General features: G+C 41.3%; 2 protein-coding genes across 2 annotated transcripts in view; both read left to right on the top strand.

The window, feature by feature from the left end:
• Positions 1-2,382: 2,382 nt before the first annotated feature.
• MED7 (mediator complex subunit 7) lies at positions 2,383-5,865 on the top strand. The gene is made up of 2 exons (XM_020813436.3): positions 2,383-2,664; positions 3,811-5,865. Exon 2 carries the CDS (start codon positions 3,828-3,830, stop codon positions 4,518-4,520), a length of 693 nt encoding a protein of 230 aa, XP_020669095.3. The 5' UTR covers positions 2,383-2,664; positions 3,811-3,827; the 3' UTR covers positions 4,521-5,865.
• Positions 5,866-12,397: 6,532 nt separating this feature from the next.
• The window catches only part of LOC110090008 (uncharacterized), a 36,869-nt gene continuing 24,051 nt past the window's right edge, over positions 12,398-25,215 (top strand). Inside the window, exons 1-6 of the mRNA XM_078384056.1 lie at positions 12,398-12,584; positions 15,513-15,860; positions 17,402-17,434; positions 20,319-20,407; positions 22,961-23,090; positions 24,133-24,172. Coding sequence (XP_078240182.1) covers positions 12,536-12,584; positions 15,513-15,860; positions 17,402-17,434; positions 20,319-20,407; positions 22,961-23,090; positions 24,133-24,172 — 689 coding nt within the window. The 5' untranslated portion in view covers positions 12,398-12,535. The remainder of the gene's footprint in view (positions 12,585-15,512; positions 15,861-17,401; positions 17,435-20,318; positions 20,408-22,960; positions 23,091-24,132; positions 24,173-25,215) is intronic.

Genomic DNA, 25,215 nt, shown 5'->3' on the forward strand with positions numbered 1-25,215 from the left:
TATACATGTACAGCAGTGAAACACTGATTTTCAACCGTTGTAGCTACAAAAGTGCTGAGATGAAAATGCTGATCATGATGGTGCATAGCACAATGGTTGCAATGGGAATCACACAACTGATTGCTCAATCAAATTGCTCAATTTCTTATTGCCAGGCACTGCACCTGGCACATTTACATGGACATAACTTTACGTCTGCATTAACAAGATTTTGCCCTATACTTCCTTATTTAAGCAGTGCACAGTGAATGAAGCACACCTTATGGAGGTAAAAATGTGCAAATTGGAGATGAAAAATATGGGTTAAGAACATAAGATTTTTTTTCTTTTGATTTGCACTGAAACATGGCTGACAGCAGAACATTCTCAAAAGTTGTATAAGATCTTGTATAAGATGTGGGAAAATCAACATTATATTTCCTATACAACTTATTCACTTCAAAGCATCACATGTGTGTGCTTATAATTTAATTCAAGAAATTGAATTGGGGCTGGGTTATCCACTCCCCCCCCCCCCCAATTTCTCAGGCAAAAACTACCCTCAGAAATAATTGGTCCCACTAGGGACAAAAATAGGAACAAAACTATACATTTTTAGGAGCATGAAATAAGTATTTTTAATGAATTTCTTCCACCATATTTTTTCATCCCAATTATTTTTTTCATGTTTTCTACCTGACAATTTCATGAAATCGAAAGAGTAAGACTACAGTATTCCTATAGAGGCAAGCTCACTAATGCCCTCTGCTGTCTGAGAGAAGAATAGCACGATGAACGTATTGTAAGGGGGAAGTGCTTATTGAAATTTCTTTTTCAGGGGGAATCATTTGGCAAGAGTTACGCATTTGGTTTTAAAAAAATATGCTACTATTATCACACTCTTACACATTTTCTGCACAATTTATGATCTGCTTCATAATTTGAAAGACATTTTCTTACTTTATGAAGCAACATAATGTTCTCTGAAAAGGTGTACTCCCTAAAATAAGGCTTGACTAATATAGCACTTCTCTACTGTCTATATGAGATTAAGAACTGAGCAGGGCAGTTAATAGTAAGATATTTTGGAGGTCACTCTTTCACAAGGTCACCATACGTTGTAGGTGACCTGATGACACATAAAAAGAACAATGCTGAACAGGCTGGCTTTGAGTTGCTGTCTCAGACCTGGACCCCTCCACAACTTGTCACATGGGAATAACAATAGTACATGATATTACATGGTGGCTGTAAATTACTGTAAGCTCTTTAGCAGTCATATTGAACCTGGGGTTCAGATAACTCTCTTATATGCCCAACTTGCAATATAACCATGATAGGTGTTACACCTTTCTACAGGAAAAACTTGTGATCTGCAGTGAAAGTAAAACTTTGGTTCTCCAGGGTTTTTTTGTTTGTTTGTTTACAATTTCTATGATCCTTCCCACTAACATTACTGACTGGGGGTTCTGGGAACTGAAACATCTATAGCTCCCCAGTGAAGTTTATTTGTCCTGCTTTACCCTGAGTGCTGACTGGAAGGGCAGATCCTGAAGCTGAGGCTCCAATACTTTGGCCATTGCATGAGAAGACTCCCTGGAAAAGACCCTGATGTTGGGAAAGTGTGAAGGCAAGAGGAGAAAGGGACGACGGAGGACGAGATGGTCAGACATTGTCATCGAAACTACCAACATGAATTTGACCCAACTCCTGGAGGCAGTGGAAGACAAGAGGGCCTGGCGTGCTCTGGTCCTTGGGGTCATGAAGAGTCGGACATGACTTAACGACTAAATGATGACGACCAGAGGAAGAATTGCCATTTTTAGGCAGAGCTTTTCTTTCAAAACAATTTTCCCCCAAAGAAAAGGATTTCATTTTAAAATCTTATGAACATGCAAGTGTGCGGTTATTTTGGAGAAAGAAAAATAAACCATGATATAATTACAATAGTAAAAAATTAATCAACCCCCCCCCCCCAATGAGCCTCTGTCATTCTCCATGAAAGCCAGGCAATCCTTTCTGCAGCCACTTTTAAAATTTGGGCTTTACATTATATGTGGTACAAACTTTAGACTTGACGTTTTTAAGTCTTTTGCAAAGTCTCTGACGAGATGTTTCCAAAGAACTAACTGTCCATCTCTCTCAGCATGTTGAAATTAAAAAAGGACAGAAAAATATACTGGGGGACTTTAAAGGCTAATCACTTATTTCAATATGGGCTCTGCTGGATCAAAGGAAGTTTCTCAGACATGTATTTTCACGAAACCTCACACGGAAATATAACTCTCAAGCGCGCCAATTATGTCTTTACTTTCCTCTTCGTTTCCCTTCTCTTTCGCCTCACAACAAACAGCGGAAGGCGGGCAAGGGCGAAAGGAAGAGACGGCTACTGAGGTACTGATTGACAACGAGAGCAGCCAACCTCAAGGAAGCTCTCGTCTTTTCCCTGCGGTTGAGTTATGGTCGCTTCCTGTCCTCCATTTTCCCATCGCCGTCCCTCCTTTTTTTTTTTTCGTACTTCCTGCTCTGGTGTTCCTCGTACCGACCTGAAGGCTGACGGGGAAAACGGGGGAGGAGAGGAGCGCCTCAGAAGTGCCTCCGTGCCGGCAGTCGGGGCGAAGAAGAAGAAAAAGCCCGGGATTGGGAAGCCAAGCATCCCCAGCGGTAGCTGCGAAGGGGAGGCAGGTGAGGAGAGAGAGAGAGAGAAAGGCTGCTTCTGTCGTATGGCCCCCAGACAGACAGACACAGACACACACACAGACACACAAAAGTAACTTAGACGACAGGTTACGGAGAGGTGTGAGGCATGCACCCTGAAAAGCGGATAAACGTCATCAGGGCAGAAAACAGGCACTCCTGACCTAAATTTTAGGTTGGAAGGGGTTCCGCTGCCCCCTGGGACCCACCGGCTCGGTATAAGATTTCAAAAAAAAAAAAAAAGGTCTGCTTTTTAAAATGGTTATTGTTTCCATGCACAACAGCTAGAGCACAGTTTGGTTGTCTCTCCCTCCCCTCCCCCCTTCTGCTTGTGCGAAATTTAGTGCTTGTTGTGTTTTAATGCGGATGACCCGGGACCGATCCAGAGCCAGGTGGCGGAAGGAGGAGGAAGGGAGGGAAATCTGTTACTGCTCCTTTGTATGTTCGGATCCTAATTTTTATCGGATACTCTACTTCTAAGTCAGGAAAAGAAAAAAATGTAGCTGCCACATACCTCTTTAATTGTAATGTGTGGTTACCTGTTTTCTGCTGCTGAAGGAGTGAGGGCTGCTGGATTGAACAATAGGAAGAAAGGGAGATGGACTTATGTGTAATGGAAGGCTGTGTTCTTTTGTGAATAGCCAGATCTACCTGGGGGTAATCCCATTGCTTACAGGATAATTATTTCTACATGGATATGTTTAGGATTAAATTGTAAATATTTCTGCACATTATGTAGAAGATTGTGCCATTGGCTTCTAGGTAATCTAAGGTGCTAGCCAAATCTCCTTTTTAAAGTTAATTGCTGCAATTTATTTGTATTTTATTCATGTATAATTTGTGCCTCCCAAAAGACTTTCATTCATAAAATAAATAGTTCATTTTAACACCTATGTATTTTTTAATAAATTAGCTAGCATGTGAGTTGAAGATTATTAGTAATTTTTTTTTTCCATTACCAAACAGTCCCTTTGGGGGGGGTGCATATCACAGCTGGTTTAAAAATAACCAGTTCTTTCTTAACTTTTAGATACATTTCTGCCTAATTGTGGATGTTAAAAATAATAGTATTACATTTACAGGAAGTGTACAAATATTATACTAACTCTGTACTTTAAATTTTTCTTTCTCCAGTGATTTGATCTCCTACAATGACTGAACCCCAGCAAGTGAGTGCCCTTCCTCCACCTCCAATGCAGTATATTAAAGAATATACTGATGAAAATATTCGAAAGGGTATTGCCCCAAAGCCTCCACCACCTATTAAAGATAGCTATATGATGTTTGGAAATCAGTTCCAATGTGACGATCTAATTATTCGGCCATTGGAAAGCCAAGGTATTGAGCGCTTGCATCCCATGCAGTTTGACCATAAGAAAGAACTAAGGAGACTCAACATGTCTATTCTTATCAACTTCTTGGATCTCTTAGATATTTTAATAAGAAGCCCTGGCAGCATAAAACGGGAGGAGAAACTGGAAGATTTAAAATTGCTGTTTGTCCATGTGCATCATCTTATAAATGAGTATCGACCACATCAAGCAAGAGAGACACTGAGAGTCATGATGGAAGTACAGAAGCGTCAGCGTCTAGAAACTGCAGAAAGGTTCCAGAAGCATTTAGAGCGAGTTGTTGAAATGATCCAGAATTGTCTGGCCTCACTGCCTGATGATTTGCCTCACTCTGATGGAGGGGTGAGAGTAAAAACTGAATCCATGGACCCTGAGGACAATATAAATTGTATTGGACAGAGTGAGCAACAGAGAGCATGTTCTAGTGTGAAGAAGGATCAAGTCTTAGATAAGGATGCCATCCTGAGTAGCATGATTGATGAAATGACATGAAAAAGCCTTTTGAGAGTCCATTTGTGTTGTTAATAAACAATAGAGAGCAAAAACTGATGATAAAAATATTGGGATGTGTTTTTCCTCCCTTTCTTTTGATGGTAATTCTTAATTATCATGGAATATGTTCTGTAAGAGTCAGGATGCTCTGATTATATTTGTACCTTTTCCGAATGTATTATGTTACATCAGTATGGCTTTAAAGAAAAGTTAGTAGATTATTTTATTTTTCAGGAATATGTTGCCTTTATACAGTAGGACCTCTTTATCTGTGGGGCATCGGTTCCATGATCTACTGTGAATGCCTGAAACTGCAGACACAAGGGAACATGCAAGGGGCTAGGACAAAGGCCACAAGGAGATGCCCTTGTGTGTTGTATATAGGGCTGTGGGCAACCGCAAATAAATAAACTTGAGGATACAGGAGTCCTACTGTAATTGGACCCCTGTATCCTCAAGTTTTCTTATCTGCGGTTGGCCACAGCCCTATATTTCACTGATTTTTTGTCACTGATTTTTTTATATTAATGGAAAGCTTCTCAAGGAATTTAAATGTATGATGATTTCTAAAGTAACACATACCTAAATATCTGTTATAAGTGAATGCATTTAAAAATACTTGCTTGATAACACTCCCCTGAATCAAACTAGCTTTCTGCTTTTCAGGATTAACTCTTTTTCGTTTATTGTGTGAAGTTTATGTTTTAGTGTAAAGCACCTGTCCAATTACCTGTCTTTCTCTTGGAGCTAGAAGGCTGGCTTAAACTTGATCACGATAGACTGTAGCAGTGATGGTTTCGCATTAGTGGAAATTGCACTTGTATGAGTTTGGTCATCTAAGTTCTCCTGATTCTCCCTATCACATAGCCCTTTGTGGCATATTCAGTACTGATTTTGATGATCTCTCAACCATAGGAACAATTTCATATAAGAGTAGGATGTAAATATGAGATTCTCTTATTTGCAGAAGAGTTAGCCCTTTCTGCTAGTACATGGCCATCAGTGATAGAATCAAATATCTAACATTGCAAATGGGAACTGGGATGTTAAGCCAGCAGTTAAGTGTGCATGACAGTTCTGTGGCTAGAGATTGTGAATGATGCGTGAAAAAATGGTTTCATTAACACATGGATCACCACTTTCAAACAGTGTTTATCAGCTATCCACCTTTTGACTGCCCCTTTGCCTCGAGAATTAAATTAGTTTATGTTTCTTGTCTAGCACACATTACTCTTTTATCCTTTATGCTGGATTATTCAGTGGGTTTGTGTTTAATGATGTGTTTTGTGTCATTTAGGAAACAATTTTTCTTTGTACGAAATAAAGAATTTGCAGTATGCATGCATTCGTTCGTTCGTTTAGTCGTTTAGTCATGTCCGACTCTTCGTGACCCCATGGACCAGAGCACGCCAGGCCCTCCTATCTTCCACTGCCTCCCGGAGTTGGGTCAGATTCATGTTGGTTGCTTCGGTGACAGTGTCCAACCATCTCATCCTCTGTCGTCCCCTTCTCCTCTTGCCTTCACACTTTCCCAACATTAAGGTCTTTTCCAGGGAATCCTCTCTTCTCATGAGATGGTCAAAGTATTGGAGCCTCAGCTTCAGGATCTGTCCTCCCAGTGAGCACTCAGAGTGGATTTCCTACAAAATGGATAGGTTTGTTCTCCTTGCAGTCCAGGGGACTCTCAAGAGTCTCCTCCAGCACCACAATTCAAAAGCATCAGTTTTTCAGCAGTCTACCTTTATGGTCCAGCTCTCACTTCTGTACATCACTACAGGAAAAATCATAGCTTTGACTATTAGGACTTTTGTTGGCAAGGTGATAAACGGCTTTTTAAGATGCTGTCAAGGTTTGTCATCGCTTTCCTCCCAAGAAGCAGGTGTCTTTTAATTTCTTGGCTGCTGTCTCCATCTGCAGTGATCATGGAGCCCAAAAAGGTAAAATCTGTCACTACCTCCATATCTTCCCCTTCTATTTGCCAGGAGGTTATGGCACCAGAGGCCTTGATCTTAGATTTTTTGATGTTGAGCTTCACATCATTTCTTGCACTCTCCTCTTTCACCCTCATTACAAGGTTCTTTAAGTCCTCCTCACTTTCTGCCATCAGAGTGGTATCATCTGCATATCTGAGGTTGTTGATATTTCTTCCAGCAATCTTAATTCCGGCTTGGGATTCATCCAGTTCAGCCTTTTGCATGATGTATTCTGCATATAAGTTAAATAAGCAGGGAGACAATATACAGCCTTGTACTCCTTTCCCAATTTTGAACCAACAAGTTGTTCCATATCCAGTTCTAACTGTTGCTTCCTGTCCCACATATAGATTTCTCAGGAGATAGATAAGCTGATCAGGCACTCCCATTTCTTTAATAACTTGCCATAGTTTGCTGTGGTCTACACAGTCAAAGGCTTTTGCATAGTCAATGAAGCAGAAGTAGATGTTTTTTCTGGAACTCTCTGGATTTCTCCATAATCCAGCACATATTAGCAATTTGGTCTCTAGTTCCTCTGCCACTTCGGAATCCAGCTTGTACCTCTGGATACACATACTGCTGAAGCCTGCCTTGGAGGATTTTGAGCATAACTTTGCTAGCATGTGAAATGAGTGCAATTGTCCGGTAGTTGGAGCATTCTTTGGCACTGCCCTTCTTTGGGATTGAGATGTAGACTGATCTTTTCCAATCCTCTGGCCACGGCTGAGTTTTCCATCTGATCTAGCCCAGCAATTCCAAAGGCGTGCTTCAGCATGACAGCAAACAGTACAATGTATATGAATCAGTATGCGTGCAATCCCTCCACGCCTGAGATACTTAGTGGGGCCAGTTTGGGGGGAAACCTCATCATAGGCATCCTTCAGTCTCGAGAGACTATGGTAACATGCTCTGAATCGAGGAGTGTCCTCTCCAGAGCATGAAGCCCGGGTAAGGTAATATGGAGGATAGGCTGTTACCCAAGCAGCAGATCCCCCCTCTCCACATTGCTGAAATGGTCCAATGGAAAGGCAAGAGCCAATACAACTGGTTCCAGCAATGTCGCAGGAGTTGGCAGAACGACACATGCTGCCTTCGGGACTCCAGCTCCGGATTTTGCCTCGAGGTTAACTCCTGAAGCCTTTTCCACGAGTGCATATAGCCACAAGGCAGTGGAGGTTTGAAATTGGAGTTTTCCTTCTCCTAGATGGGCTGCCTTCCATGGCTGACGAGCCCCACCTACCCGGCCTGCTCTTTAATAGTGCAAAACTATGATCTGATCGTTAGAACTTTCCTGACTACCTGGCTTATGCAAATCTCATTGGCTTTCCTATTTACCATATTAAGGCCAGATATAAAATTTGAGGCATCCATGCAAACAGACCTGGCCTTCGCCCTCAGCCCAGCTTCCTAGGGAAAAGGGTCCAGGGTCCTGGGACACGCTCTTTTAAATCAGGAAGTCCCATCCCTAGGCAGGACATGTGCTCAGGAGACAAAAAGAAAGCCCAGGGAAAAAAAACTCAGCAAGGCATCCATGCAAACAGACCTGGCCTTCGCCCTCAGCCCAGCTTCCTAGGGAAAAGGGTCCAGGGTCCTGGGACACGCTCTTTTAAATCAGGAAGTCCCACCCCTAGGCAGGCCATGTGCTCAGGAGACAAAAAGAAAGCCCAGGCAAAAAAAACTCAGCAAGGCATCCATGCAAACAGACCTGGCCTTCGCCCTCAGCCCAGCTTCCTAGGGGAAAGGGTCCAGGGTCCTGGGACATGCTCTTTTAAATCAGGAAGTCCCACCCCTAGGCAGGCCATGTGCTCAGGAGACAAAAAGAAAGCCCAGGAAAAAAAAAACTCAGCAAGGCATCCATGCAAACAGACCTGGCCTTCGCCCTCAGCCCAGCTTCCTAGGGAAAAGGGTCCAGGGTCCTGGGACACGCTCTTTTAAATCAGGAAGTCCCATCCCTAGGCAGGCCATGTGCTCAGGAGACAAAAAGAAAGCCCTGGAAAAAAAAACTCAGCAAGGCATCCATGCAAACAGACCTGGCCTTCGCCCTCAGCCCAGCTTCCTAGGGAAAAGGGTCCAGGGTCCTGGGACACGCTCTTTTAAATCAGGAAGTCCCACCCCTAGGCAGGCCATGTGCTCAGGAGACAAAAAGAAAGCCCAGGCAAAAAAAACTCAGCAAGGCATCCATGCAAACAGACCTGGCCTTCGCCCTCAGCCCAGCTTCCTAGGGGAAAGGGTCCAGGGTCCTGGGACACGCTCTTTTAAATCAGGAAGTCCCACCCCTAGGCAGGCCATGTGCTCAGGAGACAAAAAGAAAGCCCAGGAAAAAAAAAACTCAGCAAGGCATCCATGCAAACAGACCTGGCCTTCGCCCTCAGCCCAGCTTCCTAGGGAAAAGGGTCCAGGGTCCTGGGACACGCTCTTTTAAATCAGGAAGTCCCATCCCTAGGCAGGCCATGTGCTCAGGAGACAAAAAGAAAGCCCTGGAAAAAAAAACTCAGCAAGGCATCCATGCAAACAGACCTGGCCTTCGCCCTCAGCCCAGCTTCCTAGGGAAAAGGGTCCAGGGTCCTGGGACACGCTCTTTTAAATCAGGAAGTCCCACCCCTAGGCAGGACATGTGCTCAGGAGACAAAAAGAAAGCCCAGGAAAAAAAAACTCAGCAAGGCATCCATGCAAACAGACCTGGCCTTCGCCCTCAGCCCAGCTTCCTAGGGAAAAGGGTCCAGGGTCCTGGGACACACTCTTTTAAATCAGGAAGTCCCACCCCTAGGCAGGCCATGTGCTCAGGAGACAAAAAGAAAGCCCAGGCAAAAAAAACTCAGCAAGGCATCCATGCAAACAGACCTGGCCTTCGCCCTCAGCCCAGCTTCCTAGGGGAAAGGGTCCAGGGTCCTGGGACACGCTCTTTTAAATCAGGAAGTCCCACCCCTAGGCAGGCCATGTGCTCAGGAGACAAAAAGAAAGCCCAGGAAAAAAAAAAACTCAGCAAGGCAGGGGAGACCTAGGAGCCTGAAAATGTGCCTTCTCCAGTCCGGACACATCCTCTGACTTCCTCTTTTCCTGCCTCTCTAATATGAGAGTGAAATCAGGCGCAGGATTTCCAAGGCTGGACCTCTTTCTTGGTCCTCACAGGGAGAAGTCCATTACAGTGGGATCTTGACTTGAGAACTTAATCCGTATTGGAAGGCGGTTCTCAAGTCAAAAAGTCTGTATGTCAAGTCTCCATTGACCTACAGTGCATTGAAAACCGATTAATCCCGTAACAGGCCGTTTTTGTTCCATTTTGGTTTTTTTCTGGTCTGTAAGTCAAATCTCAGTCTGCAAGTCAAACCTAAATTTTGCGGCCAGAGAAGTCTGTAACTCAAAAAGTCTGTAAGTCAAGCCGTCTGTAAGTCAAGGGTCCACTGTATAACAACCTGTTCTCCCTGGGATGCCGTCCTTAGGATTCAGGACTGCAGAGTTAGACATGTGGTTGTTTGTTTTTAATGAACAGGGGAAACTGATCACATTTGGCATTTACCACTTGTAATCTTTTCTGTCCTTTAAGAGGAAGAAGAAGTTGCAAATGATTGTATCAGCAAAACGTATAAATACCACTCTTCTTCTGTAGTCATCAGCATGCGGTTTCTTTTTTTTTCTTTGTTGGGGATGTGGTCACACCAGCCTCCAAAAACTAGACAGAAATTAATATAAATGGTCAGGGAATCTATATGTAAAAGAGCTTGTGTTTAGGGCCTTCGTGAGACACAAGATTCTATATCTGGAAGCTGTACACCCATAAAGGGAAAAGCCATGTCTGTTTTTTCAGATACAGGCTCGTCCATGTCCATATTTAGCTAACTAGTGTTTCCCACCCACCCCCAGTTGATCATTAGGAGATGGCCTAACATTGTTTAACGCTTGGTGTTTCAAGCACAATTTCACTGAAAAATGTAGATGTCTAGAGGAATAGCAGGTAAGAAACTACATAACATGTGGTAACAATTTAAGAAAATATGTATTTGCCCTCAGTGAAATTATTCATTATTCTGTAGGGAGATGTTGCTGCACGAACCAGTGCAACAAATTATGAATAAACAAGAACTTTTTTCATTTGCAGAGTTATGTGCTATTGATGCTGATTTTTAAATTTCTTCTTGTTTAAGAAGAATTTTAAGCATTTCATAACTGAATTTACCAACAGATTATTTAGTGTCACGTATTTATTTTTTAATTTAAGTAGAGCCTGCCATCTTGGTGAGAAGAAAAAAGTTATTTGACATTTATTGCACTCTACCCTGTTTACCCGAAAATAAGACCTACCCCAAAAATAAGCCCTAGTTAAGTGAAACCCTGTCTTCCACCATTTCGTGAAATATCTTTATCTGAAGTAGGTGCAGTAGTTCTTTCTGCTTGTTTCAATTTTGGGGTGGGCAATACCTTCATTCTGTAATTCGTTCTGCATTAGAACTCTCATAGTTTTTAGTGGTGACCAAAGATGAAAAACTTTCCATTTAACTCTGCCACACAGCTAACAGAAGAAGAAGAGGAGGAGGAGGAGGAGGAGGAGGAGGAGGAGGAGGAGGAATCTGCAGCAGCACACAAAGTAAGCATAAATATTGTTGGATAAAAGCAAAAGTTTTAATGAATATGAAAGAAGCATAAACACTGGTGGGGGGGAGGAAGGTGTTTCAATGAGTTTGACCCCCCTCCTTCACCTGCTATTTCTCCGAGATTGCTATAATCATCATCATATGCCCTCAAGTCAATGCTGACTTATGGCAACCTTTTTTAGGATTTTCCAGAGAGAGAATACTCAGTAGTGGTTTATCGTCCTCCTCTTCTGGGAGTGCTCAGAGACTGTGCAAGTTCGCCCAGGATCACACAGGCTGGCTCTACTCATAGGAGGTACAGAGGGGAATCAAATTCCCAACCTCTGACTGTGCAGCCAGATACCTAACCTACTGAGCTATCCAGCCAGATATAACAGATGGAAAATACAGTACAACAACAAACCATTGTTGACTAGTAAAAAGTATGGTTGGCTAACAAAATTGAAGGACTATTGCATTACTTAATCAAGCATTAAATCATGATTTTTCAACATATTCAACACTTTCAGATGAGGATGAAATACTGGATTTTCAGTACTTGCATCTTTATGCGCTAGATGCCCCTGGCATTGAGGTGAATTTAATGGCAGTATTCATATTGATTTGTTCATATGTTTTATTGATACCCCACCTTTCTCCCAATAAAGGAACCCAGAGTGGCTACATGATGTAGTATTCTGCACCCATTAACTTCTGCCATGGGTGCAGTGAATGGAGGAACCCTTACTGATGTGGAAAAATACCATGGACTCAGTGAAGACCACATGGATTCTTGTGCCCAGAGGGTAGCAAATCTAGTGAGCTTTCACTAAGCAGAAAGTCCCAGCAGTGTATTAATGTGGGATCATGCCACTGGTGTGAGTGCTGGAACTGCACAAGCAGCAGACAGGTAATCTCCTCAGAGGTCACTACCCATGCAACAGCAACACTTGCACAAATAGTGCAATGCAGCATTACCACTGGAGTTAAAAAGTCCTGACCACTGGAGTTAAAAAGTCAGGGCCATTAGTCTGGCTTTTAAAAAAGTTGAGTCAGGTGTGTGCATGATAAAACCTAATTTACTGTCATAATTAGGGAGTCTTGGTGACTTTTGAGTGGTTGCCTTTTAATGGAAAATTTTAACTGAAGGGTACACAGTTAGAGGGTCCCTGATTTCATACTGAGAACTTTAAAGCAATCAGGAAAATTCCATATGCACAGCACAAAGCAATGAGGAAATTTTGGTTTTGTCCTGTGCAGCTTCATTAAACACTCACCAGCAGTGGACAGTATAGAAAAACATGAAATAACTACAGGAAGGAAGAACTGCTAAGTTAAATTGGTGCTGTGTGCTGCTGGGGTTGATGTCACACTTGATGCATGTCAGAAATTAGAGAAGTCAAGACACTTCTTTCAGAAATGACTAGCCGTGGTAGGAACACAGCAGTCTTCTGTTGTTGTCTCAGCCTACACCATGTTTCCTTATTTAACTGGAATTTGGATTTTACAGCTGGTGTTCACAGGTAACTAAAGTCTAAAAGTCTTATACTGTAAATAATAGTGGATAATATTGTTGCAAAGTCATTGCTATAATGTGATTATTCAGTATCTGTGGAAGAGATAGTCCAACTTTAAGATCAGAGTTGTGATTTCTCCTACAGCTGAGGTGCCAAGTATGTTAGCAATTTATTTACTTATTTCTGAGTAGGACTGAGATGCATGAATAATAGAAAATACATGTGCCAATATTATTTGTGCATCTATACATTTTGAAGATCATAGGAGACTAATTTAGCATCTACGTCTGACAGCTGTCAATAGCGTTCTAATTGATATTGATATTAATTTTTAAATGTTCTAATTGGTGCAACAATATTTTTATGAGACAGAGAATGCTTTTGTTATGATAATGAGACAGATGTATAGTTTATTATTTATTGGGACTAGAGCTAAATTCATTAACTGGTTGATGGATAGCCCTTCATTTCTGATTGCTTGTTATAAATTAGATCTCTGCAACAGAATGGTGTACATTATAATTTGCATAATTTTCATTTATTGTACCAGTGTTGATAACAAAACTGTTTCTTCAGTGAAATAACAAGCAAGCAAAGAAAGCAAGGTGCTAGTAAACCTGCATGCTTCTTTATTATTTATTTAAAATATATTTACTCTGGTTTTTTCGTTAAAAAGGAGCAAAAGTGGCTTACGTCATTAAAAGATAGCATTTAAAGCTAATAGTGGTGATTATACAAATACAAAAAGGACCAAACAAATAACATACTAAAAAACAGAAGCAACACCAAAACACATTTAAATCAGTAAGGTACAGCAATTCATTTAAAACCCCACTCAGGCAGCCAGTGACTCAAGAGAAAGATCTTCCACCTGATTATGGCAGGACAGCAAAGATGGGGCCAGCCTGACCTCCTGTGGGAGGGAGTTCCAAAGTCTGGGAGCAACAACAGAGAAGGTCCTCCCTCCTGTGCCCCCACCAAGGGCACCTATGAGAGTGGTGAGACAGAGACAAGGGCCTCCCCTGATATCCGCACAGGCTCATAGAGGTAGATGTGTTCCTTGAGACAGCTTGGACCCAAACTATTTAGGGTTTTATAGGTTACAACCAGGACTTTGAATTCATCCCAGAGATGGATCGGCAGCCAGTGGAGCTGCTGTAGCAGAGGGGTTGTGTGCCTCAGTTAGCAACCTGGCTGCTGCATTTTGCACGTGATGAAGCTGCCTAACACTTTCCATAGGCAACCCCACGTACAGTCTGTTACACTAATCCAGCTGATATGTAACTAGGGTCAGATTGGACCTCTCCAGGAATGGGTGTAGCTGGCACACTAGTCTTAATTGTGGAAAGGCACTCCTGACCACCACTAAAACCTGGGCATCCAGGTTCAGAGACAAATCCAGGAGCACTCCCAAGTTGCTTTTTAGAGGGAGTCTAACCCCATTCAGAACACTTTATCCCTGTTCTCTGATCTGCCTTTTAATTGACAAGGGTACACCTCTGTATTGTTGAGATTAAGTTTCAGTTTATTCACCCTCATCCAGTCCATTGCTAACACCAGTCACTGGTCAAGAACTGAAAGAGTTTCATCAGATTTATATGGAAAAGAGAGAGAGGTTTGGTGTCATCCACATACTGGTGACACCAAACCCCAAAATTCCAAACAGATTCATTTTAGAGGGATTTTGTCTTGGCTATGACTACGTATGGAATTTATACACTGTCCTTCTTCAACAGAGTACCCAAAATAGCTAACAATAAGTAGAGACACTATTAAATATATATAAGCATATGTAAAAAAGAGTCATAAAAATTTGCAGTTTAAAAACTATCCCCAAAGAGCCAGTGATTGGAAGTATAAATAATGTTAAATCACCACTATGATTTATATTTTATTTTTCCACCTACTCCTACCAATCCTGAATTAGGCAGATGAGGAATGGCAGTTCTCAAAATGTCTATAAAAGTTCCTTTTTTTTTCCTTAACGATGCAATGCGGAAACTTAGCCACGATCTGGCAAGGGGCTGGGCAGCTTCTGGCTTTCTGGCTATTGGTCTGCTGCAACTCCTTTTAGCCTTAGCCTCCAAAGTCAATGGTGGAAGGTGGATGGACATTGTAATCTGGTGACAACTGTAGGATCACAACAAGTTTGCCCATCCCATTTGCTTATGTGAATAGCATATGGAAGTGTGCATGCTATTCGCGTTCTTACTAAGCGAAGTTTGGTCAATCAGAAATGAAAGAGCACAATCTCATGACATTTGCACTGGTGGGAAGTCGCTTGGTGGTTACCAGTTGTAATCTGATCACACAGATGCCTGATGTTTGCACTGTGCTCCAAGAACACATTACTCATCTTCACAGTTTTTACTATTACTGTTTTGAGGTGAGTCAGAATTACTCTTTCTTGGAGCACAAAACTAGAGGAAATATCACAACGTGTGTCATCCCATCAAAGGACAAATCCTATAGCAGCTGGTTTGCTGCCACCACTGGACCATTCAATTAGTCACCTAGATCGATTATTCACAAAAGACTACCCATCAGGGAAAAATGTTATGTCACTTCCTAAATCATGTCAAACATATCAGAAGCAGAGCTTCCATTGATGTGTATAAAATGAGAATTTCTGCTCAGTAGTTAAGCTGTATGCAACTTAAGAAGAAACTATTTGCTTGAGTGTTTTGACAAGAAAAAGTTGCATGTTTCTTGCATCAACATTTTTGTACGTATCTGCTTTAAGGTGTTCTCTCTCCCTTTTCTGGGTTGAGATGTATGAATATGTGCCAGGGCAGAATAATTTCAAATGGAAAATTGCCCTGATGTTACGCTTGGACAAAGTTGTTAAGATAGGAATGTCTTAGAAATAGAGGTATTGCCACTATTTGCACATTCTCATTCATTTTCATTAATTGTCGTCCCTTTCCTGTACAGGTTTCTTGGCAGCAGGTGTTCAGACTCCCATTAAAGGAAAAGCGGGTCAAAACATCACTTTACCATGTCATTATTCCACCAATCAACATGGTATAACAACTATATGTTGGGGACAAGGGAAATGTCCTTACTCTTTCTGTTCCAAGACAATTGTCCATACTGATGCACAGCTGAAAATACATGGGACGTCCAGCAGATACCTTCTACTGGGAGACATTCAACAAGGAGATGTGTCTCTAACAATTGTGAACACAACTGAAAAAGATTCAGGAACTTACTGTTGCCGTGTGGAGATATCAGGCTGGTTCAATGATAAGAAAACAAATGTTGAAGTTGTCATCAAGAAGGGTAAGCAAAACACTTTGATATATGCTGGCTCATTATGTTACACAAAGAAATATTTTCTAGCAGGAGCTGGCTGTGATACTGACCTTTCGTCTGCCTATTATAATTGAGAGCAACCTCAGAAACCTACTGATCTTTCTGTAAGGGTTGTGCAAATATGCTGCAGCTACTTAATAAGGCATACAGATACGTCTCAGTAGTGAAGTTGGGTACATGAGCTGGGACATGACTGAGATACACCTTAGCTGCAGTGACAAGTTATGCACATGAGTTTCAATAGGATTCCAGCCATTTTTAATAATTTACAAATTGTTTATCTTTTGAGTAACCAAGTTCAGAGTCTTTAGTATGTAGACTCGCAACCCCAGATAGCATTTCTCAGGTTGCATCACCCTTCCTCTCCCAACACAGGTATCTTAAAGAATGATTATGCATATTTGCAAATGATGGTAAAAAGAATTGCTCTCAATTATAATAGGCAGATGAAAGGTCAGTATCACAGCCAGCTCCTGACTTGACGGGCTTTTGTCTGGATCTGGTAAGGCAACTCGACATCCCAGAGGACTCCATAGAACTGAATGTTCCAGTCATCACATTCCCTTCATCTACCATTACACATTCTCAAACTCACAGAATTGAATGAAGCCCCTCCTCTTTTGCTGCCATACACGCATCTTCTTTGAACTAGTATTTTCTGCAGCTCCTTGACAATGCCATCCTGAATAGCCACTTTGACAAACCAAGCCCCCAGCTGATCCATAGGAATTAGTCAGATTTCCAGAGCAGAATTGCTGGTTACCAGTCAAAAGAGAACCTTTTTGCAAGAATTTGTGGTAACTATAGCAGCAGGATGCAGCGGGCTAGTATGGTGAGCTTATGGCTGTGAATTAGGAGTTCACAGGATGCTCTTGGTGAGGTAAAAAGGGGGAAAACCCACCTTGTATCTAATGCTTGAAAAAAAAATTTATTCAGGATACAACCTATGTGTAAGTACATACATTACTAGAGTTTCCATGTGTGTAAGATAACTGCAGTGGAGACAAATTCTGATGCCCTTATCCTCCTTTGTAGATAAAATAGAACAAAGAAGTAAACTTGCTTCCCCAGAGAAGGGGGAAGTGGCCTAATGGCAATAATTTACAAAGCTAAAGAAGATCAAGATGCCCAGTCCTACCTCAATTTTGTTTGACTGCATTTTGTTAGGGACAATGTGCTGTAATATTGCCAGGCTCTCCTGGATGGCAGTTTAGTTTCCCCAAGGTCCAATTGTTGATCTATGAACAAAAAAGAAAAAAAGACCTTGGATAAAATGGAAAGATTTGTGTTAGGTGATGGCGTAAAGATTACCACTAGGTTGGCAGCAGTTGGTGGGTATTCACCATGATCTGTTGCTATCCCTTTAGGTGCAAGATCAAATATCAGTAAATATTGTAAAGCATTATTTGTGCTTTTTGAGTGTGTTCCTGAAACAGACATAGTCAAGAATTATGTTGAATATAGTGTGATGGCAATGACACTGCCCACCTGCCCAATTTCTTTCGCAGGGAACTCAGAGACAACCTCATCTGCAGCACCAGGTATGTTTATGGATAGATCATGAGTTTTTAGAGTAACCCTGGTCTCTTTAAAAGGAAAATTTTATTCTTAATGTCCAACTTCATCTTTCTAATGTGTATGTGCAGCCTGGTCCATAAAAAGTAGGTCCCTATTGTACTGTCATGGGATGGCTTCACACAGTAGTTCTGTGGCATGAATGATATACTCAATACTAGATACTTTTATAACATTCCCTTCACCCAAGAGGTTAAATTAGAAGCTTCACCATCTGCTTAATTTTACTTCTAGGATTTGCTCTGCGTTAAATTGTTATCAGTTGAACAACCTGGCCAGGGGCTGGAATCCCAAGTAAACACTACATCACGCTTAGAAAAGTTAATTTTTTGGACTTTAACTCACAGCAGTTCCCCAGTGGCCATGATGACTGAGTGTCATACACCGTCTGACTGGAGGAATTGTTGCTAGTTAAAAGGCACTTCACAACACCCGTTAAAAAAAAAGGAAGGGGGCGCTATGAGCAGAGGAGTGTTAAGCTTAATTGCTGAGTCTTAAAAAGCAGCCAGAGTCTGTTTTCTGGAAAGAATATACAGCTTCCTTGGTACATAAAAATGTTGGCCATGGGATGTGTGGCAGCCACATAACATATCTGACCCACATGGAAGTGGACTTGAACATGGTAACTGGTGTACATATTTTGTTGTTGTTATTCAGAAGACAATGGAGTACCCTGCCGCTTCAATACGGTCTGAAAAACAGTTCCTACTCTTTATATAAGGGCTGGTGAACTGAAGCCACAGAGTCACATTTAATCCTCAACCTAACTTCGTAGGAGTGTCAAGAAGGGGACGGAATTAAGATTATCACATTCATTCTCTTCACAACATTGTTTTCCTTGTCTCTTGAGAGCTGTAAATAAAAAAGAAAGAGAGAGGGGAAAAATGAGGAACAGTGATAATCAACGCTAATTATAGCCGTATGAGGAAAGGCTGAAAGAATTGTGCATGTTTAGCCTGGACAAAAGAAGACTGAGGGGTGATATGATAACACTTTTCAAATATTTGGAAGGCTGTCATATAGAAGGGAGACAAGATCTGTTCTCGGTCATCTGAGAGAGCAGGACACGCAACAATGGGCTCAAGTTAAAGGAAGCCAGATTTCGGTTGAATATCAGGAAAAACTTCCTAACTGTTAGAGCACTACAACAGTGGAACCAGTTACCTTGGGAGTTGGTGATAATCACCTGGCAGATATGATTTTATCGTATTCCAATGTTGAGAAGGGGGTTGATGGCCTTGTAGGCCCCTTCCAATTTTACTTTTCTATGATTCTACGATAATTATGTAATCCTACTCGATATGAGGATCAGTACTTATGTGTTTCTGAGGGACCCTGGCTCTGAGTAGAATAAAAGGATTCTTATAAACCACTCCACCCCCATGTTGGGATGAAGTGCCACCCTCCATAGTCCATGAGCTGCCCCTATATATGTAACACATTTGCTCCCTTGTTCTCTACTTCATTTTCACAGCAATCCTATTCTGTGAGGTGAGTCAAGCTGAGATTGATCTGCGGTTATCTAGTGACTTATAACTGAAATGCAGACATAAACCCTACATCTGTTAAGTCCACATCTAATCACTATATCATGTTGGTACAACTGTCTGGGTATTGCTGTGCTTTTACTCTTCTGTTGAACAGCACTAAAATTTCTTTGGAGTCCAATTAGAATGTCAGTTTTTACAACTTCATTTTCTCAATGAAAAAGCAATGCATTTCAATATAAAATAGTCATTCTTTTAAATATTGCCATACAGATCTTGAAGAATTTATCAGGTATAGAGGGAAGAATTTTCTTCTGTACCACTTCCAAAGGATTGTGGCCCTCTGTACTTGTTCAGCACTCAGGAAGAGTGTCAAGATAGATGATTCACACTCATTTCTTTCAATTGTTGCTATAGTTTCAAATGTTGCCCCTTGTGTTTCACTACATTTTATTAATATAATGTATGTTCTTTAAAAAAATAGTAGTATCAGTTCCATTTTCAGATCTGCCTGTAATGTGGAAAGTCAGTAGACACCGGGTTGCATTTCTTCTTACACCAAGAAGTGAAATTTCTTTGAAGTTTCTCTTTTAAATGCAGTAGTACAAGAGGGACGTAGTGCAGCTACAGGTTCCTTCCTGGTATTCTCACATTTTAGCATTCCCATTGGTTCTTCAACAGCATCAGCATTTTCATAGGATTTCAGGAACTCATTTCCATTCAAGACAATTTTGTCTCCGGCTAAACTTCTCACAGAGTTGTTGTTCGGAGGATAAAATAGAGTAAGCCTGAGGAAAGGCAGGAGGAAAATATAACAAGTCAAATAGATGTTGCAGGAAAGGTGGGAGAAAGAGAGCCCCATTGTCATTTCAAACAGATACATTAAGCCAATAATCTGTTCAGATTTATTTATTTTTATTGGATTTGGTCTCAGTGAATACAGGCCAACACTATGGACTTACACAGGCTAAATCATAACAACAAAGAAATTGCTCAGTATTCTTCACATCCTTAATTTAGAGAGACTCACTGTCACTCACACACTGGCTAGAGTTCTTAGACTGAAATTTGGGAGATCCGGTTTCACATCCCCACTGAGCTATAAAATTTGTTGGGCAACGCACAATCCATCAGCCTACCCTACCATCAGGGTTGCAATGAGGACAAAGGGGGAAGAGAGGAGAGCTATGTATCATGCCTTGGACTAATGGCATATAGATGTGACTAACATCTAATAAATATAAATCATAATTTATTCAAATGATGGGGGCTCTTTCGTTTATTTATTTACACTGTGTGTGCAGAAACACAGAGGATTCTGCAAGAAACATGATGGGTTGTACTAATGGATATGTTGCTTTAGTTTCATCAACTCCAGCCCTGATAGACTTCAGTGAATCTTATTTTATTTTGGAACCAAGATGGATGCCTAGTACAGCATCTCAGCCAGATGTAAGTATCTCCACTGTCTCTTTGGCAACTGATGTGGAAATGTTATGATGTTTTGTTCTGTTGTGTTCAAGGTGAGCAGATTGAATGAGTTCAGGAAAGATCCATAGTAGTCCAATGCCCTTAACAGGTTTACCCCTCCTGTGTTGAGCAGAGGGTTGGACATGATGGCCTTATAGACCCCTTCCAACTTCATAATTCTATTATCTTGATACATCTTTGGTCTGTGTGGTAAGTGGCAGTTTTAGACCATCCAGAACCCAAAAGGGCTTCTGTTCCTTGAGTCCTTGTGAAGACTGGCAGCCCTTAGTGCCTTAAAAGGTTTTACTGTATAGATAGCTATTCATGGAGGCAGTGTTAGTAGAAGGAAACATGCCTAAGTCCTCACACTCTGAGTTCTGTTGGGCACGGGCTATACTGCCATAGCATCATATGGCTGACCAATCACTGTTCTAGAGGGACTACCAAGACCTGGGCACTTTATAGTGACAGTCATGTAATCCTACACACATAGCATTTTTTTAATATCCCAGCCTACCTCTGTGGAACCCAGGGTGGTACAGTGAACAGAGTGATGAACCAGGACACTGGAGACCAGGGTTTAAACCCCCACTTGGCTACAGAAGCTCACTGGGGAGTGGAGCTGGTAAAATTTCTCAGTTACCTTGAAAGCTCTGTTAGGGTCACTATAAGTCATTTTCAACATGATGGCATATAACTAACTTACTAGTCTCCCTTTATTGAGACTGGTAAAGAGGAAGGGAAGATGTATTTGCGAAGGCTTTCATGGCCGGGATCTAATGGTTGTTGTGAGTTTTTCGGGCTCTTTGGCCGTGTTCTGAAAGTTGTTCTTCCTAACGTTTTGCCAGTCTCTGTGGCCGGCATCTTCAGAGGACAGCACTCTGTGCTCTTACAGGGAAGACATTAGCCACCCTCCCAGGAGGGAAATTATATTTCTCCAACGCTGGCCGCATTGCATTGGCTGCCCATCTGTTTCCGTGTCAACTTCAAAGTTTTAATGCTTACTTATAAGACCCTAAACGGTTTAGGACCTCGATATTTGGCGGAACGCCTCCTCCCACCAAGGTCTACCCGGATCACCCGCACGAGTCAGGAGGTGAGGCTGAGGAGTCTGACGCTGAGAGAGGCCCAGAAGGAGAAGACACGAAACCAGGCCTTCTCGGCGGTGGCTCCTCGCCTCTGGAACAATCTCCCTCTGGCAATTCGTGCGGCCCCCACGCTGGGCACCTTTAAAACCCAATTAAAAACATGGCTGTTTATTCAGGCCTTCCCTCCAGCCAACTCTTGATTTTTTCTTACTTTCCTTTTTATTTTTACTGTTGTTCTTGTTTGATTATTATGTATTTGTCTATGTTTTATTATTTGATTTTATATTTGGAAGCCGCCTAGAGTGGTCCGGTGGGCCAGATAGGTGGGGTATAAATTAAATAAATAAATAAAATAAATAAATATGCTGAGTGGCTATAAACTTTTTCTTTGACAAGGTCAGCACGCTATCACCTTAATAAGACCAACAGCTCTTAGAGCAGGATTTGTAATACAGTATAGGGTGGGATGTGCACCTTCTTTCTATGCTCTTGGCTCCCACTAGTTTGGGAACATGTCATTCATGAAATAGTGTATAAATGCATTTCATAAGCAAATTAACAATTTAGTACAGACTGTCTGATTTCTTGCTTTAAGAAACAAATAACCCATTCTTGGGGGGGATGCAAATTGAACAAATTAGCACAGAGTGGTTTATTTCACCTTTTTTATTCTGCTTCTTCTGACCATGGGGAAGTATTAGGGGAAAAATCCAGTAATGGTGTTGCTTTCTCTGGAATCCTGCTGTCCCTCATGACTCCCTAGATTTCATCTGGCAAGATCCAACATATTAAGCTTATCTATTGTGAACTATGCTTTTGAAAAACAAAAAGCAAAGCTGAATTTGAGTTCTTAGGCTAACACATACTATCTGTTTTGGAATATAAGTCAATATAGATAATATGATTTCCCATGAATAATAAGACTATGCAAACATAGTAGGAAGAATCTTACTGGTGATTTATAAGCTCAAGGTATATAAGAATATATAAGCAATGCTACATGATACCTTTTACAACCTTTTGAGTTATAAAAAGTACCATGTAGAATTGTTGCTAACAAGGTAGTAGTTTCATTACTAGCTGCACGGCTGCCATGAAACGATTCACATGCCTTGTCACAAGGCTGTTGCCTTTTTCACTCCTTTCAGAAAATTATTCTGAAAACCTAGGCAAGCTACAATTTGCACCAGAAAAAGGTATTTCATTTTCTTTAATAACTCCATGCATGCCTCATATGCTTGCAGAGGGCAAAGCAGAAAAGAAGGTTGAAGTCTGGCGAAATGTAGTTTTAAAACATAATTAATTCCATTTTGTATTCAGTTCCTTTGACTAGCTTGTCTGAAAGAAATATATAACATGTAAAGATGCATTCTTGCCTTAGATTCATACAAGCTCTCCAGATTGTTTCTGCTCGGTACGATGTTGCTGTATTTTTATGCTTCTGCAGAATGTTTCTTTCTATTTCTCCACACGGATGAAACATGAGAGGAAAGAAGAACCTTCCTGGACAAGCCTGTTTGTTGGCTGTGGAGTATGTGCGGTATTATTAATAATTGTGACTCTGCTGCTACTAAAGTGTAAGTTTTATTGCATGCTTGCAAATTATTTCTGCTTTATTCCCCATACTATCAAAAGGACAAAACAGGGTGGAACACCTCTTAGGGCAGGTTGATCTTACAGCTGAAACATCTGAAATGTTCTTTTCATCGTTCTTGGTGGAGCTGTGCTGATGCCCACCCGAGACATTTTTCTGCCTGATGTGGAATGGCACATGGTGTCTCCTGCCATACATAGATAGATCTTTGAATCTAGTTGTTTTGGTACCTGGGGCAGAGAATCACACACATGCCTGTCCCTGGAAGAAACGCACATGCACATACATTATAAATATAAACTCTAACAATGTGCTGCCTTTGTATAGCACTTAAAATTAGCTGCCCAAGACGGCTAATGATAGAGCTAGGTTGGATGTTGCTGATACTGATGTATTAGTAATTTCAGAGGTGATAAATTAGCCTTGTTCTGGGAATTGCATTCAAAACAGTAACATTTCCAAGTTGTAACTCAATGCCCAAATATTGCATAGAATCAGCAGCAGGGCAGTGAACACCTTTATATTGCAGCTGACCAGGCAGATAAAGTACAGTATTAATTTATCTGAAGCAGTAGACAGTGCTCAGCTTCTTTTCCTTTTCTTTGCATACCATGCCCCATCTGATTTATTCTGCCTACACAAGGATTCAGTTTGCTAAATGCTTTAAAAATGATGTGTCAATATATATGGCCCAAAGTAAGCATGATGCCATTCTTGCTGCTGGGGCAGTATGTCTGAGGACAAGGGGCAGTAGTGAAAAGTCAAGGTTAAAGGTCTCCACCCTGCCATGTTATCCTGTGGATTGCCCTGTCTCGTCACACTAAAAGCATTAGTATAATTAATTAGCCATGGCAGAAAAATAAGCAATGAGACAGGATGGGCTCATTGTATAATGCAACTTTTTGAAGAGAAGAAGTAGAAGAGAGTGCTGTTTCAAAATGTCTGCATATTTATTTAACTCTTAATCTAACTGAATCAAATGACCTTTGACTGTTAAGGTGATTGTTGCATTAAATATCCTGCAGGGCATCTACACAAGAAGCAAAAGATGAATAATGCTACAAGGTAATTTCTATTCACTCTTCTCTACTTCCATTTTAAGAAGAGTGGACAAGACCATCATTCTACTATTACATATTACTGCTGCTGCTAATGTCTGAATGCCTCAGAGCAGCTAAAATCAAGAACCAAAGCCAACTAAAAAAAAGACGGAAGGAAAATCCTTTTACTTGGGTGCAGTGACTTTTTATTCTATTGACTCCCCTAATTTTCTGTCATCCTAACTGGCCTCATTGCCTCTTCCTTAGCTGTAAGCTAAAAGTTAGCTCCTGATTGGTGCACAATATGAGGGAGGGGGCGCAGCTCTTGTTTCTTTTGGGAGTTGACATCACCCCTATGTCCTGTCTATGTATAAGGATCCTCCAAGGGGTATAAATTAATAACTTCCAGGGGGCAAAAAATTAAGGATCTATTTCCCATCCAAGTTCATTGTTCCAGGCCTGAACAAACTTGGCAAACACAGTGATATTTCGGCCTCATCCTGCATTCCATTTCCCAGACAGCTGAAATTATCTGCCGTTAATGAGACCCAAGCTTACATACTGTATGAGCCACTCTTGTATTCTCTGGTTCTCTTTATGAGCTTTCTCTTCTGAACATTTAAACCACTTCAGAGTAAGACCTAAGTGAAGTAGGATCAGAGTCACAGTGCCACATATAGATTGGCCTTTTAGGAACTTCGTTCTGTGTATGTGTGTTTATAGATGAGAATTCAGAGAAGCAAATAACTAGCTCCATGTGTCTCAAACAGCTGCCCCCACCTCAGGGCACCTTGGGCCAGACAGGTGAGGCAAAGCAGGATGCAAGCCTGACAAACACATATTGAAAGAGAGAGAGATTTCAGAAGTCGGTTGTAAGATGGGAAGAGGGTCTGCTGCTTAACAAATAAAAACCCAACTCAACCTGCTCATCCATATGTAGTTCTTCCTAGCAACCATCTTAAGCTCACAGAAGTTCCTGGGGAAGATGCTTGGTCTTTCCTAAAGAAATTATAAAATGATAGTTTCTGGAAGTAGTTGAAGTAATATTTACAAATGGCATAAATATAT

Source organism: Pogona vitticeps, chromosome 2 (assembly GCF_051106095.1).
Source record: "Pogona vitticeps strain Pit_001003342236 chromosome 2, PviZW2.1, whole genome shotgun sequence".
NCBI classification, from domain to species: domain Eukaryota; kingdom Metazoa; phylum Chordata; class Lepidosauria; order Squamata; family Agamidae; genus Pogona; species Pogona vitticeps.

Coding starts and splice junctions, on each gene's coding strand:
- MED7 (XM_020813436.3), top strand. CDS start 3,828: ATGACTGAACCCCAGCAAGTGAGTGCCCTTCCTCCACCTCCAATGCAG.